Here is a 17714-nt window from a genome sequence, read left to right on the forward strand (position 1 = left end):
ATTCAATTTTATTTTTAATACAATTCAACCAAGAGGTCATAGGATTTAGAGCTGGAAGGCACTTAAAATCATTGATTCTAAACCCTTCACTTTGTAGATAAGCAATTTGAGTCTAAGAGATATTAAATACTTTGCTCCAGTCACATAGTTAGAGTTAACAGGGCTGACTCTTGAAACCAGTTCTTCTGTGTATAAATTTAGTGCTCATTTGGTTGCTATTGATTGGTTTGCTAAATCATTTCTGTACAGGAACACCATGGGTTCATCCTTCAGCAGGGGAGCAAAGAACCTCTAATCTCATTTGGACTAAGATGAGGAATTCTTAGTGCTGGTACTTTACCTTGTGTAAATGAAAAGGGTAGGAGAGATGGTTGTGGCTACTCAGGTTAACTGGATTAAGTCAAGTATAGTATGTTCAAATAATAGATTACATTTCTTAAGCATCTTAAGGATTATGGAGTGTTTTTCTTATAACAACCGTGTGAGGTAGCTAGGAATGATATTATCATCCTCACTTTATGGATAAGAAAATGAAACTCCAGGAAGCATGTGACTTGTCTATGGCTGCCTTAAGCTAGCACCCAAACCCATGTATCCTAGTTTCAGAGGCTGTGTTCTTGTCATTATACTGTGTTTCCATTCAATTATGCATTAGAATCTTTGTTCCAGAGTTATAATCATGTGGATTCATTTGGAAGCACTGTCTCATTCAAAAGTTTCTCCACCCCATTTAATTATGACATAGCAAGTAGCAGAACTTCTTTTTAATTCTTGCTGGTGCCTTACTGTTTTATATGTGACATCCTCAAAATATTACAGAGGACCTTGGTCTTAGGTTGAATCATCAAAGGAGAGAAATATCCAGAATCCCTTAATATCCCTGTATCACATCACAAGCTAGCATTGTGTGTCACTGCATGTTTGATATCCCTTTTCTAGATAAACCAATAGTTATTTTCAGAGAAGTTCCCAACCTTCATTGTTCGAGGGAATTTTTTCATTGAGGAGCTCTTTATATTGATGAAATCACAGGTCCAGTCCTATCACTGGCACATAAAACATGCAAAATGGACTGCTGGGTTAAACTAGAAGAGTATAGGTGACATCGGAATAGCTTGATGCCAGCTAACTAAACCATTCACACCTGTTTTTCCCAAGGTCATTCTCTAGAGACCAAAATTCTACTTCTGCTTGGCAGACACAGTAAGAGTAATGATAAAAATTCTGTGGCCACATTAGAATATACACTCCCTGGGGAGTACACAGGCTACCCAGAGCAATAACATTTCACAAATAGAGATTACCTTAGGTTCCTTTGGAAAGCAAATATCTTGTGAAATTTTTTTCTCTTGTACAAAAATGCTGCAGAAAACCCCAAATGTATTCCTTCCATCTATACCAAACATTATCTCTATGGGCTTTCTACTAGACACAGTCCTGAGTTTTTATCTATTTCATCCAAAAGAAGACACTTTTTTGAATTACTTTATTCTTTTAGAACCCAGAGGCTTGAAAGAGTTTATGGAACTTCCTCAGGTATCTGAACTAGTCCTAAGAAGAATCTAAGAGGCTTATTTAGTTTTTGATTAAAATACTAGCTGCCACAATCAAGCTGCTACAATCAATCACCCGTGTTTGGCTCTGGAGAAATGGATGTGTGTGTGTGTGTGTGTGTATGTGTGTGTGTGTGTGTGTGTGTGTGTGTGTGTGTGTGTGTATTCCAGCCATAAATGATCTTTTAAAAAATTCTTTGACTGACTCTTCTCCCTTCTGACTTCTATGCCCCTTTGGTCTACCATAAGAAGATTGCCAGTGGTGTGCTGGTAAGGCAGCTTATGTAGTCACAAGACATGGGACATATTGCAAAGAAAAAATGATATTGAACTTGCTCCAATTAAACTTGAGGGAGAAATGTGAAGTAAAGGGATTTGAATTATTTCAGATGAGCTTGGAAGTCACTGGAATTGTAATTCATATTATTTTACAGACAAGTTCAGAAACAAAAATATCAGAAGTCCTAAAAGCTCTAAATCAGTAGCATGGAACCAAACTTCACAATCAGAAACGTGAATATTTCAGTTTTTGTTTTGAGAAACACCTAATTTCTCAGATGACAAAATCATCATAGAGGAACAGGTCCATCATTGTTAGAAGAACAGACAATGAGCACAAGGGAAACCATGACAGATACTTAGCCAAGGATGAGCACTGCTCAGATAGAGATTTCAAATGTCTCTGTCTCTTTGTTTCTCTGTCTCTGTCTCTCTGTCTGTCTCTTTCCCTTTTGCTGTCTGTCTATCTGTCTCTCTCACACAAACACAGATGTGCACACACACACACACACACACACACACACACACACACACACTCAATTCTGCCACACCCTGAAGTATAAGACATACAACCCCATTCTCTGACCTAAAGTTCAAGGTCAGGCTTTTGTTACTCACTATGGATTTATGCAAAGATAGGAAAATACATCTTTTTTCACATTCAGTTTTCCCCTTATTCATTTCCCCTTCCAGTTCCCACCTTCATTAAAGCCGTCAAGAGAAGATTTTCTCCTTGCCTTCATTGAGGAAGGGAAGGGGTATTACTCTTCACTACAAACATCAAAGGAGTAAAATGACTAACCTCTTCTGCAATAAAATACAGAGAAAACAATTTCTCAAGGGGAAATAAATGAATCAAAAAATATCTTAGAAGGTTTGATATGTCCCGGGACACTCACAATATAAAGGGAAAATATTCTTCCTTGTTTAGCTCCTAGCGTAGTTTTAATTCAGTTGTAATTATTTACAAACTTTAGAAAATATCCCATACCAAAGGTTAAATACTTTTTTTAGAGGACTGGTACTGGATATGTGCATGAATGTTTCCTTTGAGAAAGGAAAAAAAAATGTGACTTACTTTTAAAAAGCATTCAGACTCAAATACATTGTCTCTTTTGGTAGAGTAGAGAGAATATATGAATTGTTGATGACAAGGAAAATTCACAGTACAATTAAATTATTTTGTTAAAGGGAAACAAGCCTAGAAACTGACACATTCTGCAAAAAAATTATGTTTCTAAAGGTTATTTGTGACATTAAAGGATTGGCTTGAGGAAGAAGGGAAAGAACATCTTTGGTTCCTTCAGGATTGTTTCTGTGTAGTATTTCTACCAGTTTCTAAATACATTTATTGAGATGATTTTTCTATTTATGGAAAACAAACAAAAAGAATAGATAAATAAGTGTAAATCTATTAACCTGAATCTGTAACCTTTAGGAAATGTGATTTATTTTTGAACAAAAACAATCTGAGGCTACTTCAAGTATTCTTTGGACATTCAGTTATAGTCAGGTACCCCTTTCTAGATAATTTTACCTAGCCATATTTAGAAGCTATAAAACTTGCCCACTGCCTACATTAGAATGGCCACTGAAATAAGAAATGAAAAAGAACAAGGCCATCTCTTTCAAGGATCACTTAAATCTAGACTAAGGCAGTCTCAAAAAAGAGTGCACAGAACAGATCTACGTAGGAAATGTGCTTCTTCGATATGTTGCCTGTTTTGTTTCCATGGTTCTGATTTATTTGTCTAATTTTTCTGTTGACCAAAATTACTGCACCATCAATTCTTAGATAAAGCTACATTTTCAAGACCCAGTCTCTCAGCACACATAAGCATCTCAGGAATTTAACGAGAGTTTTTGGAATATATAGTATCTATTTTAAATATGAATTTGCTATTTGGTCAGGTTGTTTTAGACTAGCCCAAGCAGTAATCTCAGTGTCCCAAAGCTATTCACTCCTGAGCAGTAGCTTACAGCTCTCAAGAATCATTCTGTCATTTCCTACCTACTAATCGTTAAAATGTGGCTTGATGGGAAAATTTTTGATCACACATAATACAGAGCGTAAAATTCTATCCTCAAAAGATACTTGTCATTCATTGAGCCATTGCTAAATCAGGCAATATTTTGTCTTTAGTAAAACTGGACACACTGAGTTTGAAATGCTGGTGAAAAACATGGGGAGATGACACTTGGACATCCTAATGTGGATTTTATGAGAATTATAGACCTGGATTTCTATGTCACTGCAAAACAGTGGTAGATGAAGCAGTGGGAGGGACTGAGATTTTCCAAAAAGAAAATAGCAAAAGGAAAAGAAATGGAGAGAATCAAATACAAAATCTTGAAGAGCATACACATTAAGAGTAGAAGGGAAAAAAAGGAGCTGTCAGAAGAGACAGAATACAACTGGCTAGAAAAGTAATAGGAGAACCAGGGGAATGTTATCTCTAAAATGAAGGAAAGAGAGAGTACCTAGTTAGAGAAAGCATTCAAGAGTGTCAAATATTTCAGCAAGGTTAAGAAGGATGTGGACCACAAGAGAGGTACTGAGTTTGGTGATTAATAGGTCATTCATGAGCTCTGACAGTCATTTCAATAGTTTTTGTAGTTAGAAGGCGAATCAGAAAGGGAAAAGGAGACTAGTTGGTAAGGAAAGAGTCACTGAGTAACTTAAAAATATTTTAAAAAATGTTTTTAATATCATTAAAATTTCATCTAGCATCTCTCCCCTTCTGTCTCATAGAGCGGCACAAATTAACAAGTCTAGTAAAAGCAGGGGTGCACATGCTATGCTTAATTCTCCCTCTTAAGCAATAGCTAATATTTTTCCCCAAGATAACATTTCATTCTGATTAAGGTTTCAATAACTCTTAACCAAAAGCGGTGGAGGAATATGGACAACCCTATAAAAGTAAATCTTATAGCTTTTTTCACATAGGCAAAATAGAGTACTGAGAAATAATCAAATGAAGTTTTGAAGTTTGCCCCCAAATCTAAATAGTTTAGATTAATATAGTTTTTCCTTTCATGAACATTTCTTGAGGGGAACTAAATTAACTTATGATAAGAATATTTACTGGGCTGTCACAGGTATACAGAACTGACAGATGAGGATGCTCTTTCTATCAATGCTGGTTCCCAACTTAGGGTCTTGAGGAGTTGCTTAGAGTCATATAAAACTGAGTAATTTGCCCAAAGATAATAACTAAAACTTGACAGAGCTTGCACTCAAGTCTTTCTGGCTTTGAGGATAGCTATCAATTTACTATGCCAAAGTAACTCTTACTTTATGATATTCTCATTTGGTCATTTTGCTCAATTTACATAGAAATAACCTTGCAGACACAATTTAAAGTATTTTACCCTTCTCTGACACTATCTGTAAGGATATATTTTGATAGAAGACAAATCTTACATCTCAGCTAAGCAGCTGCAGGATGCAAGTAACAGAATTGAGTAGATTTTTATCTCCTACTTTTGGAAACAGACTGTGACGGACTCCTCACATTTAGCTATATATTCATATATATAGCTCATATTCAGCTATATAAACCATTCTGGTTTTATTTTTCCACAGAAGTTCTTTTTGAATATTTGTGGCTACAGAAGTAAGCCATTTTTTCTATAAATTCTACTTTATTTCATCTCTTTCATTCATCCCCCTTTCTCTATGCCCAATGCCAATGGTTAACTGCCACTATTAAGTTTATTAAAATAAACTACTTATACACTTCCTCTGATCTCCACTCTCTCCCCTTCATATCACTGCTAGAGGCATAATTTATCAAGAGCACAATTATTCAAATCCATTGAAATGTCATCTCTGCCCAAAAATCTTTACCAGGTCTCTATTACATTCCTGGTATAGTTGAGACTCCTTAGTCAAGCATTTAAAGTTTTCCACATTCTGGTACTACTCTGCATTTCCAGCCTTAGCTTTCACCCACAATCCAGCCCAACTGGACTGCTGTCTTCCCTAAAACTCACAATGGATTCTGGTCCTTCTGTGCTTTTACTTATCGTTTCCCCTACTACTAGAATAACCTCCATTTTTTTCTTCACTTGTTAATTTCCTTCCTGTGCTTTAAAGACTAATTCAAATGTAGCATTATCCATGAAACTTTCTTTTATCCCCTAATCAGTATTAATCTCTCCCAAACCTCACAGAGGACGTTGTTTTGAACTTTCTAACACCCTTAAGATGGATGATGAATTTTAGCTATGTGCCTTTTAAAAATACCCAATGAGACTGTATATTCTTTGAGAGCAAGGGCTGTGTCTTATCTATATCTTTAGTCTCCTTCATTATGTAACTGATTGCTCTGTACAAATTAAGCATTTCATGATTGTTTGTTGTACTTAATTATACTAAAAACTAACGTGCATCTATTTGCAGGTTTTTTCCTGACCTTTTTATCCAGATCTAGGTAGCAGTTTAAGATATATTAAAATAAATTACATATTTTATGTTTTTTATGCTTCAAGAATCAAACATTTTTAATCATATAAGAGGATATTGTACAGGAAATGGGTAAAAATCTGTATGCTGTGAATTTAGAAGAAAAATCTGGAAAAAGTAACCTTAGAGTTCAAAGAAAGGGAACTACAGACTTGTGCAAATAAATCCTCAGTGAGTATTTTATTTAGCAGTAGCATAAGGCCACACATTCTACATATAAGGAGACCCCTGCAGTCTTGAATAACTTCTGTCCAAATTAAATGGTTTGATGTGATTAACTCATGAGGAAACATCTTTACCAGAGTAAGCCTGATTTGGGGCAATACCTTAAGGTAACAAAGTTTACAAATAACAATGGCAAAGTTAAGACATTCTCCTTCTGAATCACCTGACATCTTGTCCCTGTTCCTCAGTCTCCCAAATAAGGAAAATGACTAGTGCCACAAGTGCTGATTGTAATGTTGTCCTAAGTCTGTGTAAGACACAATATATGTGTGTATATTTTATCTCTGTTGTGTGGAGTTACTTATTCTTATTTTCATCTTTTATTCTGTGGAGTTACTATATACCAGGCTACTGACCACAAACTAAAGCTAATTAAGCCTTTGCATTTTCTAGCTTTGCTTTTTGATTTAATGATCATAAAACAAAGAACCAGTGGGAGGAATTAACTTTGCAGGAGCATTAAAGGTAAGTAGGCAGGACAGTGGATAGACCACTGAACTTGGAATTAGAAAGGCTCATCTTCCTGACTTCAAATCCGGTCTCATACAGTTACTAACTGTGTGGCCCTGGGTAAGTCACTTAACCATGTTTGCTTCAGTTTTCTCATCCGTAAAAAAAAAAAAAAAAAGTCTAGAGAAGGGAATGGCAAACCGTTTCAGTATCTTTACCAAGAAAACCCAAACAATGTCACAGAGAGGCAGATACAATTGGAACAACCCAACACCAAAATGAATCTTCTAGGACAGTGAGGAATTCTTTAGCTATGTGCAAGTCACAGTAATATAGAACTGAATTCTGTAAAGAGAGGGTACTAGTCACTCAAAATGTTTGACTTTTACAGAGGTGTAACTACCTTTACATCTTGCTTAGCACTATGTATGTATATGTATATGTGTATGTGTGTGTGTGTGTGTGTGTGTGTGTGTGTGTGTGTGTGTTTAATTTGAGTCTTAGAAATAACCTTGTGAGTGGGACAAGTATTTTTACTCTCTCATTTTAAAGATGAGGAAACTTGAGATCAGAAAGTTTCTATGACTTTCTCATAGAAACATAGCTATCAACTGACAGAAATGAGTCGATTCTTATTTTTTATTGGATAGTAATTCCTGCATGCTTTCTATAATTAAATAGTTTCTTATGAAACAGTTCCTTTTGCTAATTCACAGAACTGTAAAGGACCTTAAAGGTCATCTAGCCTAACGATACCCATAAAATAATAACCTCTTTAATACCAATGCTGATGTGGTCCTCCAACTTCCCTTTAAATGTTTTCAAGTTTAGGGAGCTCACTACTCACTTGTGCAATCCATTCTTTTATCAGATAATGATGATTAATAAAGTTGTTTTTAAATCCATGGCGCTAAAACATAGGTAGTATGATACTCTCTATACATTCTGTTGTATGTCATTTAATACTTAATTATGGTACAGTTTATGTTGTTTTCTACTTGCTTTATGTGTTCTGACTTTGTTCTATTAACCACATTGTGAAATCTTTAAAGACAGGGATCATGGCTTGCATTGAGATCAATCCATTATTGGATAGCTGGTATCACTAAAGCTTTCCCTTAGTTGGTGGTATATACTGTCATATCGGTTTGAATATGTATTTGATACTTTCAGAAAGGAGTAAAGGAAAAACTCCAAATTATACTGAATGAAAGTCTCAGATTGTGTTTATAGAAACCCAAACCAGCTTCAAGTAACCATGTGATAAGCATCTCTATCATGAATGTACTAGCAATTTATCCATTCACTTATTCTGTGAAGAACATTTTACTATTTGTTTTACATCTTTATACATTTATTTTTCTAATGTTTTTCTTTGAGTGCCATTTGTCAAGCAAGTGGCTTTACATCATCTGTTTAAAATTATTTTGTCATTAGTGCATAATATTTTTATCCTTTGGTGTTTTATTGCAATTTTGTTGTTGTTGAGTGGTTTAATTGTATCTGAATCTTTGGGACCCCATGAACCATAACATGCCAGACCCTTCTATCCTCCACTCTTGAAGTCTGTTCAAGTTCATGTCCATTGTTTCCACAATACTGTCTATTTCATTCTCTGCCAACCCCTTTTCCTTTTGCCTTCCATATTTCAATGTCACGTAACAATGTGAAAGTGTCGGAGGTTCTTGGAATTTTTTCAAGTACAGTATAAACTCTAGGAGATTATACAAAGCCTGAAAAGAAAACTGAGCTGCTCATCGGTTAAGTGCACGGATATTATCCCAGGTTCATACTATCTGAGTTTGGAGAAGCTAATCAGCAAATAAATAAAGAAATAAAATGGACACAAGTTCATTATGATTCTTTTTTCTACTCATAGTCAATTTATGAAGATATCTAATAATGTATGAAGGGAAAAGGATACTTGAGTTGATAAATCATTTAAGGGAGTATTTTCTTATATTTTACATATTACTGCACAAATCTCTTTTCTCTTTGCTTTTATTGTTTATAAATAACAAATTGTTGGTGGTAAATAGTTTACTATGTGTCATAGTAGATTTGTATCTCTATGTGCTACCTAGACATATCTGACTGGATGTCCAGCAGGTTCCTGAAAATCAACATATTCAAAATGGGAGAAGAATGTCAACTCTGCATTTTGAATTTTTATTTTGTGTAAGGTGCTATATTTGAACTGTTACCCACATGATCACTTTCAAAAGCCTCACCTACACAAAGCAATGGAATTGGATTGAAATATACATCTAACTTGTGTGGTTATGCAGGATGAAATGAACCTAAGAACACTGGTCTTGCCTCACAGACTGATTAGATTATGTTTGGAAAATCAATTTAAAAAATATTTCTGTCTTGGTCTGATGTATCCATGGGACTATAGGCCCACTTATATTCCTTTACAGTAACACTTTCATGAATACCCAAAAAAACGAACTCAAAAGAAAATTTTTTCTGAACCTATAAGAAGTAACTCCTAAGAAAAATCTGTCAATGCAACAATTAAGTTTCCTCTCATCTGAATATTTTATAAGACTTTAAGGCAACATAATTTATAGGTTTTAATTACATTCATATATTTATATCATGTTTAAAGTCTTGGTTAACGTACTGTTTTTTTGTTGTTTTTATATGTGCCCCTAAATGCAGAAGGTAATTTGCTGGCATAGAAAGCAAAATCTGATAATAAAGTAGATAAAAAATGAGCTATACATTCTGAGGGGAAAAAATCCACCATGAAAGATTTCCAATATGTACTACTCACAATAAGAACAGCCATAGACTTCAATCCTCAGCCCAATTCGACCTTCTCCATTCCAGTCTAAAGGCACTATGCGTACATATCGTGCAATGACTGGATGCTGCAAATCATGGCGGACCACACCATCAGAGTTTATATTTCCTGGAAAAGCCTGAAAGAAAAAAAAATAAGAAGGCTATGAGCAAACCCTTGAAATATCCAAAGTAGTACACTTTATTGGATCTCCAAATTACTAAAACCTTGGTATTTATTAGCCTGTGTTTCTAGCAGTGCCATGTACCAGGCATTTTGACACATACTCTAAGTGACTGAGGCCATGTCATTTAACATGACAGTATCTCAGGCTTCTCTTTAAGACTTGAAGAAACTGTACAGTTTAGAATTCTATCCTCATCTTCATTGATAGAGGGAGTTTCCTTGCTGGAATTTCTCTGCACCAATGAATTCATACATCTAGTCCTAAAACACAAATATACACAGCTCTTTTAAATTCAGGATCTTCTAGCAGGACCTTCCCATTGTATTGCACCAACACAAGGCATCTGAATTAGATCATATTTTTATGAAGTTCTGACATCTGACTTTCCCTACCTCAAAAGTTCTCTTGAAGATCCTAAAGCCAGAGTTGAACAATGTTGCTATTGCTGTTTTGTTGTTGTTGTGTCATCATCATTATTATTATTAACTTACATTAACTTCTTTGATGGTTGCAAGGCACTTTATTCATAACAACCTTAAGAAACAAGGGATGCAGATATTTTTACTTTCATTTTATAAATGGAGAGTATGAAGGTCAGAAGAGAAAAGTCATTTGATGAAAGATAGACTAAGTGTCAGAGCAAAATTTAAATTCAGGAGTCAACTATTTAATTTCATCCAGTGAAATGTGTACATATGAAGTGTGTAAACAGGGCTGATTTACACAGGGTAGGTTTCTTTAAAATGACATCTACTGTCAACTGCAACCAGAATTTAAATAGTATAAGTACTGCTCTATAGTATACCGGTAAACCAAAAAAAAGAAAAGAAAATGAAACAGACACCTATCCTCAGAGAACGAAGCACAACACTATCTATTTTCCTAACACAGGTGCCAAGTAGACACTTTACTACTTCTTGAAAAGGAGGAATTATTCTATGATAACAATTCCCAAGACAATATTTTATAGCAAGAAACAGACATTTTCACTTCAGCTATTTAAAACCACAAAAAACAAGTAGAGACTCCATTATTTTCCAAAGCAAAATAATAAATATCAGATGAACTTTAATTGTACTGATTTTGAAGAATTAGGACTATAATCCAACATCATCATCTCTGTATTATTTTTTTATGTTTGATTTGCCTCTCAAGCAAAACAAAGATGCTTCAAGCCTAAGAAACTGAGGACTTCTCTGTCTAAGGAGATGCAAAGCTCAGATCATTACTGTCTAAGATTCCATTTTGTTGCAATATTGACCTGAAGAGTTCAGCTTCATATGTAACAGAAAGTTCAATCACTTCTCTCACCATGCCCTTCAACACTCTCCCACACTTCACTTTAGTCCTAGTTTCTTTTTTTCCCTTCTAGAACACTAATAAAGTATAAGAAATGACAGATTTGAAGTCAAATGCCATGAACTAGATATTGAACTGAGGGCCCTTTATAATTTCATATAAACTTTGAAACAACAGTCTTCAATGGTGGTAACTTTTGACCATTACCCACCTTCACGGAAGTAGTGCTAGTAAAAGGCCTACTTGAATCACTCAGTTTTTCTTCACATCAAAAAATAAACAATATGAAATTCAGAGGTCAAGATAGAGAAGAGCCTACAAATTTTCTATAGGACTTAACCTGCTTTCACTAGCCTTAAGTCATTCTGAATCAAGTGAAAAGCAATCTATCTGCATGATAAGTAACACTTATGGGAAATGTGTGATGTTCTTTACTGATGAACCTTCTCCTTGGGGCTCCCCTTGGTTTCCTTCATCAAAACCTAACAAAATAATGTTTTAAGTAGACTTTAATAAACATCTTCTGATGATAATAGTAAAAATCCTCCTTCGTCTCAATTATGAAGAAATGTTAAGACAGAGAAGAAAATTATTTTAATGAATTTTAATATTCCCAGGTTTAATAAAGTGAACAAGTCAACTGCTACATTTGAATGGAAATGTCTTCTAACATAATAATTAATAGCATTTGACCAAGAAGAGGAGTTAAAAACAGATCTTTCCTGTTTTTCCAGATGTCTTCTTCTTGGTCATCTCTTATTTGTTCAAAAACAAATAGAAGGAATAAAAGAAATGGGTCAATTTTATTAAATCATGGCTCCAGTTTTATACTAAGTACACATTTATATTCTTCTAACTTTACTTTTAACAGAGATGGAAGTTACTGAATAGAGAGGAGAGGATTTAAGAAAAAATTTTAACAAAAAGTCCATCCCATGTTAGGAATGTTTTCTGTAGTAGCAAAGAACTGAAAACATAATCTGCTTTGACTATCAGTTGGAAAATGAATGGCTAAATAAACCATGATACACAAATGTAATGGAATGTTATTGCACCTTAATAAATGAGGAAACTGAGGCTCACAGAGGAAGAGTCATTTGCTTATGTTATATAACTATTAAGTGTCAGAGGCAGGATTCAAACCCAGGTCATCTTGTTTCTGAGTCCAGCACACTATCCACATTAACTAGATGTGATTTCAGAAAAGAACATAATCTAAATACCTTCAATATTTTTGAAGAGGTTCTAAAGAAGTTAGTAATATCACAGTAGCTAGGTTCCAAAAGCCTGAGCTTTCCACAGCTGCAGCCTAGAGCACTTTTCCCATACAATTCCATCTCTTTCTCTATCCTTTTACAAGGGTAACATCTGGTAAAGTGGGTAGAAGATTATACTAGTTAAATATGGCTTATTGTTAACAAATCCCTTAAGCTTAAGAATTTTGCATCACAAAATGGGAAATTAAGGGAAGCTCATCAATTTCTCCAATAATTAAAATACATTTGCTTCATTCTCGAATAGAACAATATCCTTTTAAATGCAGCCTTCATTTAGATGAATGTGTTACAGTAATACATGCTTTGTGGATAATGCAAATATCCAACCCAAATCCATCATGGTAAGACTGAAAAATCAATTTACAGGCACTTGTGAATTATGTGCCGTTACCATTAAATCTCCTTCTCCAGCTGAGATTTGTATATGAGCTTAGAAAGACAGGTTTTCATTAAAAGGCTATACAATTCACGAAGTATCATGTTTACCTCAGTTAGCACACCATATAGTTGCCAGCTACAGGATAAATGTTCTATGTATTTTTAAAATGCACAGTGAAAAACTAAAAGATTTTTTGAGGAGATGACTCCAATAATACAATATAAGTCATCCAAAATGCTAAATTAGGAGAAACCTGAAAATTTTCCAGTTCTGTATTAAGTCCCTGGAAATTATCTTCTCTGAGCAAGAGAAACATTTATCAGTATCATATACTTTAATAATACAAGAATTTACTTCCTTGTTTACTGTACTTCTTCTTTCATCAAAGGTCTCAAATCCTTAAAGATTCACATGCCAATTAGTTAGTCAAGCAGCACTTACTATATGTCAAATACGGAGTTGAAGGAACATCAAATGCCAGTTAGCCTAAAACCCTACATTTAGAGATTATTCTGCGATAGAGTCAAGATGGCAGATAGAAGCAGAAACTTGCTAGAGCTTTCCTTCCAAGCCCAGCCAAATAAAATGGCTCTAAGCAAATTCTGGAGTTGTAGAACCTACAGAATGATGGAGTGAAGCAAATCTCTAGCCCAAGACAGCCTGGAAGGTCATAAGGAAGCACCTATCCAGCTGTGATGGGAGCAGAGCTCTGTCTAGTGTGGGATGGGACCTGCCTAGATGGGACCTGAGCAAGCCTGGAGTGGGGGTGGAAACTTTAGGACTTGTGGTGGTTTCAAAACCTGGAAATGCCAGGGACAAATTAGAAGGTCAGTGGAAAAAACCTGTCAGACCTGTATGAGAGTAGAATGGTTTGGTCCCAGACCCAGGGTGGAGAAGGGGGTAGAGAAGTTCATGGAAGCCACAGTAGGGACAGAGGCAGTGGATATTTCTGGAGCTCTAAGCCCACAGATTGTGGGGAGATCTAGTGGCTAACAGTACACCTTCCATCCCCACTGGAAGCAGAGGACTATCTTGACAAAGAGCTCAAAAGACAAATAAATGGCTGGGGAAATGAGAAAAAACTGAAAAAAGAATCAGACTATAGAATCTTAATTCAGTGACAACAACAACCAAAATATACAAACAGAAGAAGACAACAAAGTCAAAGTTCTTATATCCAAGGCCTCCAAGAAAAATATGATTTGGTCTCAGGACATGGAAGAGCTAAAAAAGGATTTTGAAAATCAAGTAAGAGAAGTAGAGCAAAAATTCAGAAGAGAAATGAATGATGCAAGAAAATCATAAAAAAAGAAGAAAACTGCTTGCTAATGGGGACCCAAAAATGCTGAAGAAAATAATACATTGTAAAATAGACTAAACCAAATGACAAAAGAGATTCAAAAACCCAATGAGGAGAAGAATGCCTTACAAAGCAGAATCAGCCAGAGGGCAAAAGAGGTCCAAAAATTCACAGAAGAAAATAATTCCTTAAAGATTAGAATGGAGCAGATGGAAGCAAATGACTTTATGAAAAATCAAGAAATTATGAAACAAAACAAAGGGAATAAAAAAAATAGCAGACAATGTGAAATATCTCATTGGAAAAACAGCTGACCTGGAAAAGAGATCAAGGAGGAACAATTTGAAAATTATTGGACTACCTGAAAACCCTGATAAAAAAAGAGCCTTGATATCATCTTTCAAGAAATTATCAAGGAAAACTGCCCTGATATTCTAGAACCAGAGGGTAAAATAGATGTTGAAAGAATTCACTGATCATCTCCTGAAAGAGATCACAAAAGGAAACCTGATAGGAATATTGTAATGAAATTCTAGAGTTCCCAAATCAACAAGAAAATATTGCAAGCAGCCAGTAAGAAACAACTTGACTATTGTGGAAGCATAATCAGGATAGCACAAGATCTAGTAGCTTCTACATTAAGGATCAAAGATTAAAGGAGCTAGGATTAAAACCAAGAATCACCTACCCAGCAAAACTGAGTTCAGGGGAAAAAATGGTCATTCAGTGAAATAGAGAACTTTCAAACATTCTGATGAAAAGACCGGAATTGAACAGAAATTTTGACTTTCAAGCATAAGAATCAAGAGAAGTATGAAAAGGTAAACAGGAAAGAGAAACCATAAGGGACTTAAAGTTGAATGATTTACATTCCTACATGGAAAGATAATATTTGCAACTCTTGAGATTTTTCTCAGTATTATTTTCTCAGTACTTGGAGGGAATGTACACATATAGATAAAGGGCACAGGGTAAATTGAATATGAATAGGGATGATATCTTAAAAAGTAAAATTATGGGGTAAGAGAGGAATATATTGGGAGAAGGAGAAAGGGATGAATTGAATGAGGTAAGTTATCTCTCACATAACAGAGACAAGAAAAAGCTTTTTCAATGGAGGGGAAGGGAGAGAGGAGTGAGGTAAAAAGTGAACTTTACTTTCATTGGATTTGTCTTAAGGATAGAATAACATGCACACTCAATTTGGTATGAAAATCTATCTTACACTACAAGAAAGTAGGGGGGGGAAGGGTACAAATGGAGGTGGGAGATGATAGAAGGGAGGGCAAATAGGAGGTGGGGATAATTAAAAGTAAATACTTTTGAAGAAAGAAAGGTTCAAAAGGGAGAATAGAATTAATGGGGGGTCAGGATAGGATGGAGGAAAATACAGTTAATCTTTCACATCATGACTTTTATGGAAGTGTTTTGCATGACCATGTATATCATAACCTATAGAATTTCATGCCTTCTCAGATGGGGAGGGAGAAAGGGAGAGAAGTTGGAACTCAAAGTTTTTAAAATGAATGTTAAAAATTGTTCTTACATGCAACTGGGAAATTAGACATACAGGCAAAGGGGTATAGAAATTTACTTTACCCTACAAGAAAATAGAGAATGGGATGAGAGAAGGGAGAGGTGTGATAGAAGCGAGGGCAGTTTGGGGTAAGAGATAATCAGAATGCATAATCTCTTGTGGTGGGCAGAGGGGAGAGCTGGCAAGAAAATTTGGAACTCAAAATCTTGGTAAGTGAATGCTGAAAACTAAAAACAAATAAATTAATTTAAAAAATTTAAAACTAAATAAAAGATTATTCTGAGAAGTTCGAGGGTTTTACCAGGCTGCTAATGGGGTCCATGACACACACAAAAAAATTAAGAATTATTGGTTTGGACCCAGACATCTCATCATGCATCAAAACAAGCTCCAAATGGATATATGATCTAGTTACAAAAATGTCACATTATCAAGAAATCTGAGGATCAAGCAAAAAAATTATCTTTCAAATTTATGGCTACAGGAAGAATTCTGGACCAAACACAAAGTTAGAAAAGATCACACGATATAAAATGGATAATTTTGATTTCATAAAATTAAAAATTTATGCTTAAGCAAAACTAATGCAGCTAAGATCAAGACAGCAATTAACAGGAAAATATTTGTAGCACGTTTCTTTGATGGTCTCATTTTGAAGATAAATAAGGAAGCAATTGAAATTCATAAGAATAAGAGCAATTCTTTACTTCATAAATGGTCAAAGGTTATGAACAGGCAGTTCTAAAAGGAAGAAATACAAGGTTTTAAGCCAAATGAAAACATGTTCCAAATTTCTAATAATTAGAGAAATGCAGGTTAAAGTAACCCTGAGGCTCCATCTTGTACCTATCAGAATGTCAAAGTTAACAAAAAAGAAAATGACAAATATAGCACTGACTGTAGGAGAAGAAGTATATTAATGTACTCTTAGCAAAGCTATGAATTGGTCTAGCCATTAGGTAAAGCAATTTGGAACTACACCTCAAATGTTTTGACCCAGAAATATTACTATTACCTCAAAGAGACCAAAAGAAGAGGAGAAGGACTGATAGGTACAAAAATATTTATAGCAGCTCTTTTGTGGTTGTTAAGAACAGGAAACTAAGTGGGGAGCTCTTCATTTTGGAATGGTTGAAAAAAATATGGTATATGAATGTTGATATTGTTAGGGAATCAGTCAATAAACATTTATTAATATCACAAAAAAAACTAATTTTGGAAAAGAAGAAGCTTAGTTTTATAAAGTGCAAGTGACATGGCCATGGCCATGATCACACAGGTAGAATGTCACAGATGTAGATGACATTTATCATTCACTGTGGCTGAAAACTTATTGCTGAGCAGTCAGTTTAGTAATAATTCTCTTGCAAAGTTTAGCAACTGTAATGCTCTGACAAATGACCCATAGCTCATCAACTGATTGTTATCTGAAAACTTTCCCCAATGGTAGGGTCTTATACTCCATAGGCATAGCCTTCAACAAGCTTGGGTCACCCCTTGCCACAACAGAGTCTTCTAATAATAGAACAAAATGGCTTAAGGAGCCAGAATAAATCCCTGCAACAACTTCTCAAGGGTTTACCTTCCTTTTCTTCCTTTATTACAGCCCCAAGGGTCTCAGTGCTGGACATCATTAATTTTTATTTGAATGTAGGCAGGATACCCCTAACAGGTTTTCTTGAGTCAATGGAGTGTAACAGGGGATTCAATGTGCAATTAGGAATCAGGAAAACTTGAGTCAAATGAGGCCTCAGATACTTAGAATTTGAGTGAGCCTGAGTGAATCATTTAACCTTTCTTAGCCTCAGTTTCCTCATTTGTAAAACAGGGATAATAATAGCACCTACCTCACATGTTTGTTGTGAGGATCAAAAGAGATCCTATCTATAAAATCCTTTATAAACACTAAATTACTATATTTGCATTACATTATTATTGTGGATATTGCTGGAGCCTAAATTCTCTCTAT

At 35.0% G+C, this 17714-nt stretch overlaps 1 protein-coding gene across 1 annotated transcript in view; it reads right to left on the reverse strand.

Moving 5' to 3' along the window:
- CNTNAP2 (contactin associated protein 2) overlaps positions 1-17714 on the reverse strand; it is a 2725119-nt gene that overhangs the window by 1588855 nt on the left and 1118550 nt on the right. Inside the window, exon 4 of the mRNA XM_072652434.1 lies at positions 9758-9905. Within this exon, the coding sequence (XP_072508535.1) occupies positions 9758-9905 (148 nt within the window). The remainder of the gene's footprint in view (positions 1-9757; positions 9906-17714) is intronic.

Source organism: Notamacropus eugenii, chromosome 3, assembly GCF_028372415.1.
Source record: "Notamacropus eugenii isolate mMacEug1 chromosome 3, mMacEug1.pri_v2, whole genome shotgun sequence".
Classification (NCBI taxonomy): domain Eukaryota; kingdom Metazoa; phylum Chordata; class Mammalia; order Diprotodontia; family Macropodidae; genus Notamacropus; species Notamacropus eugenii.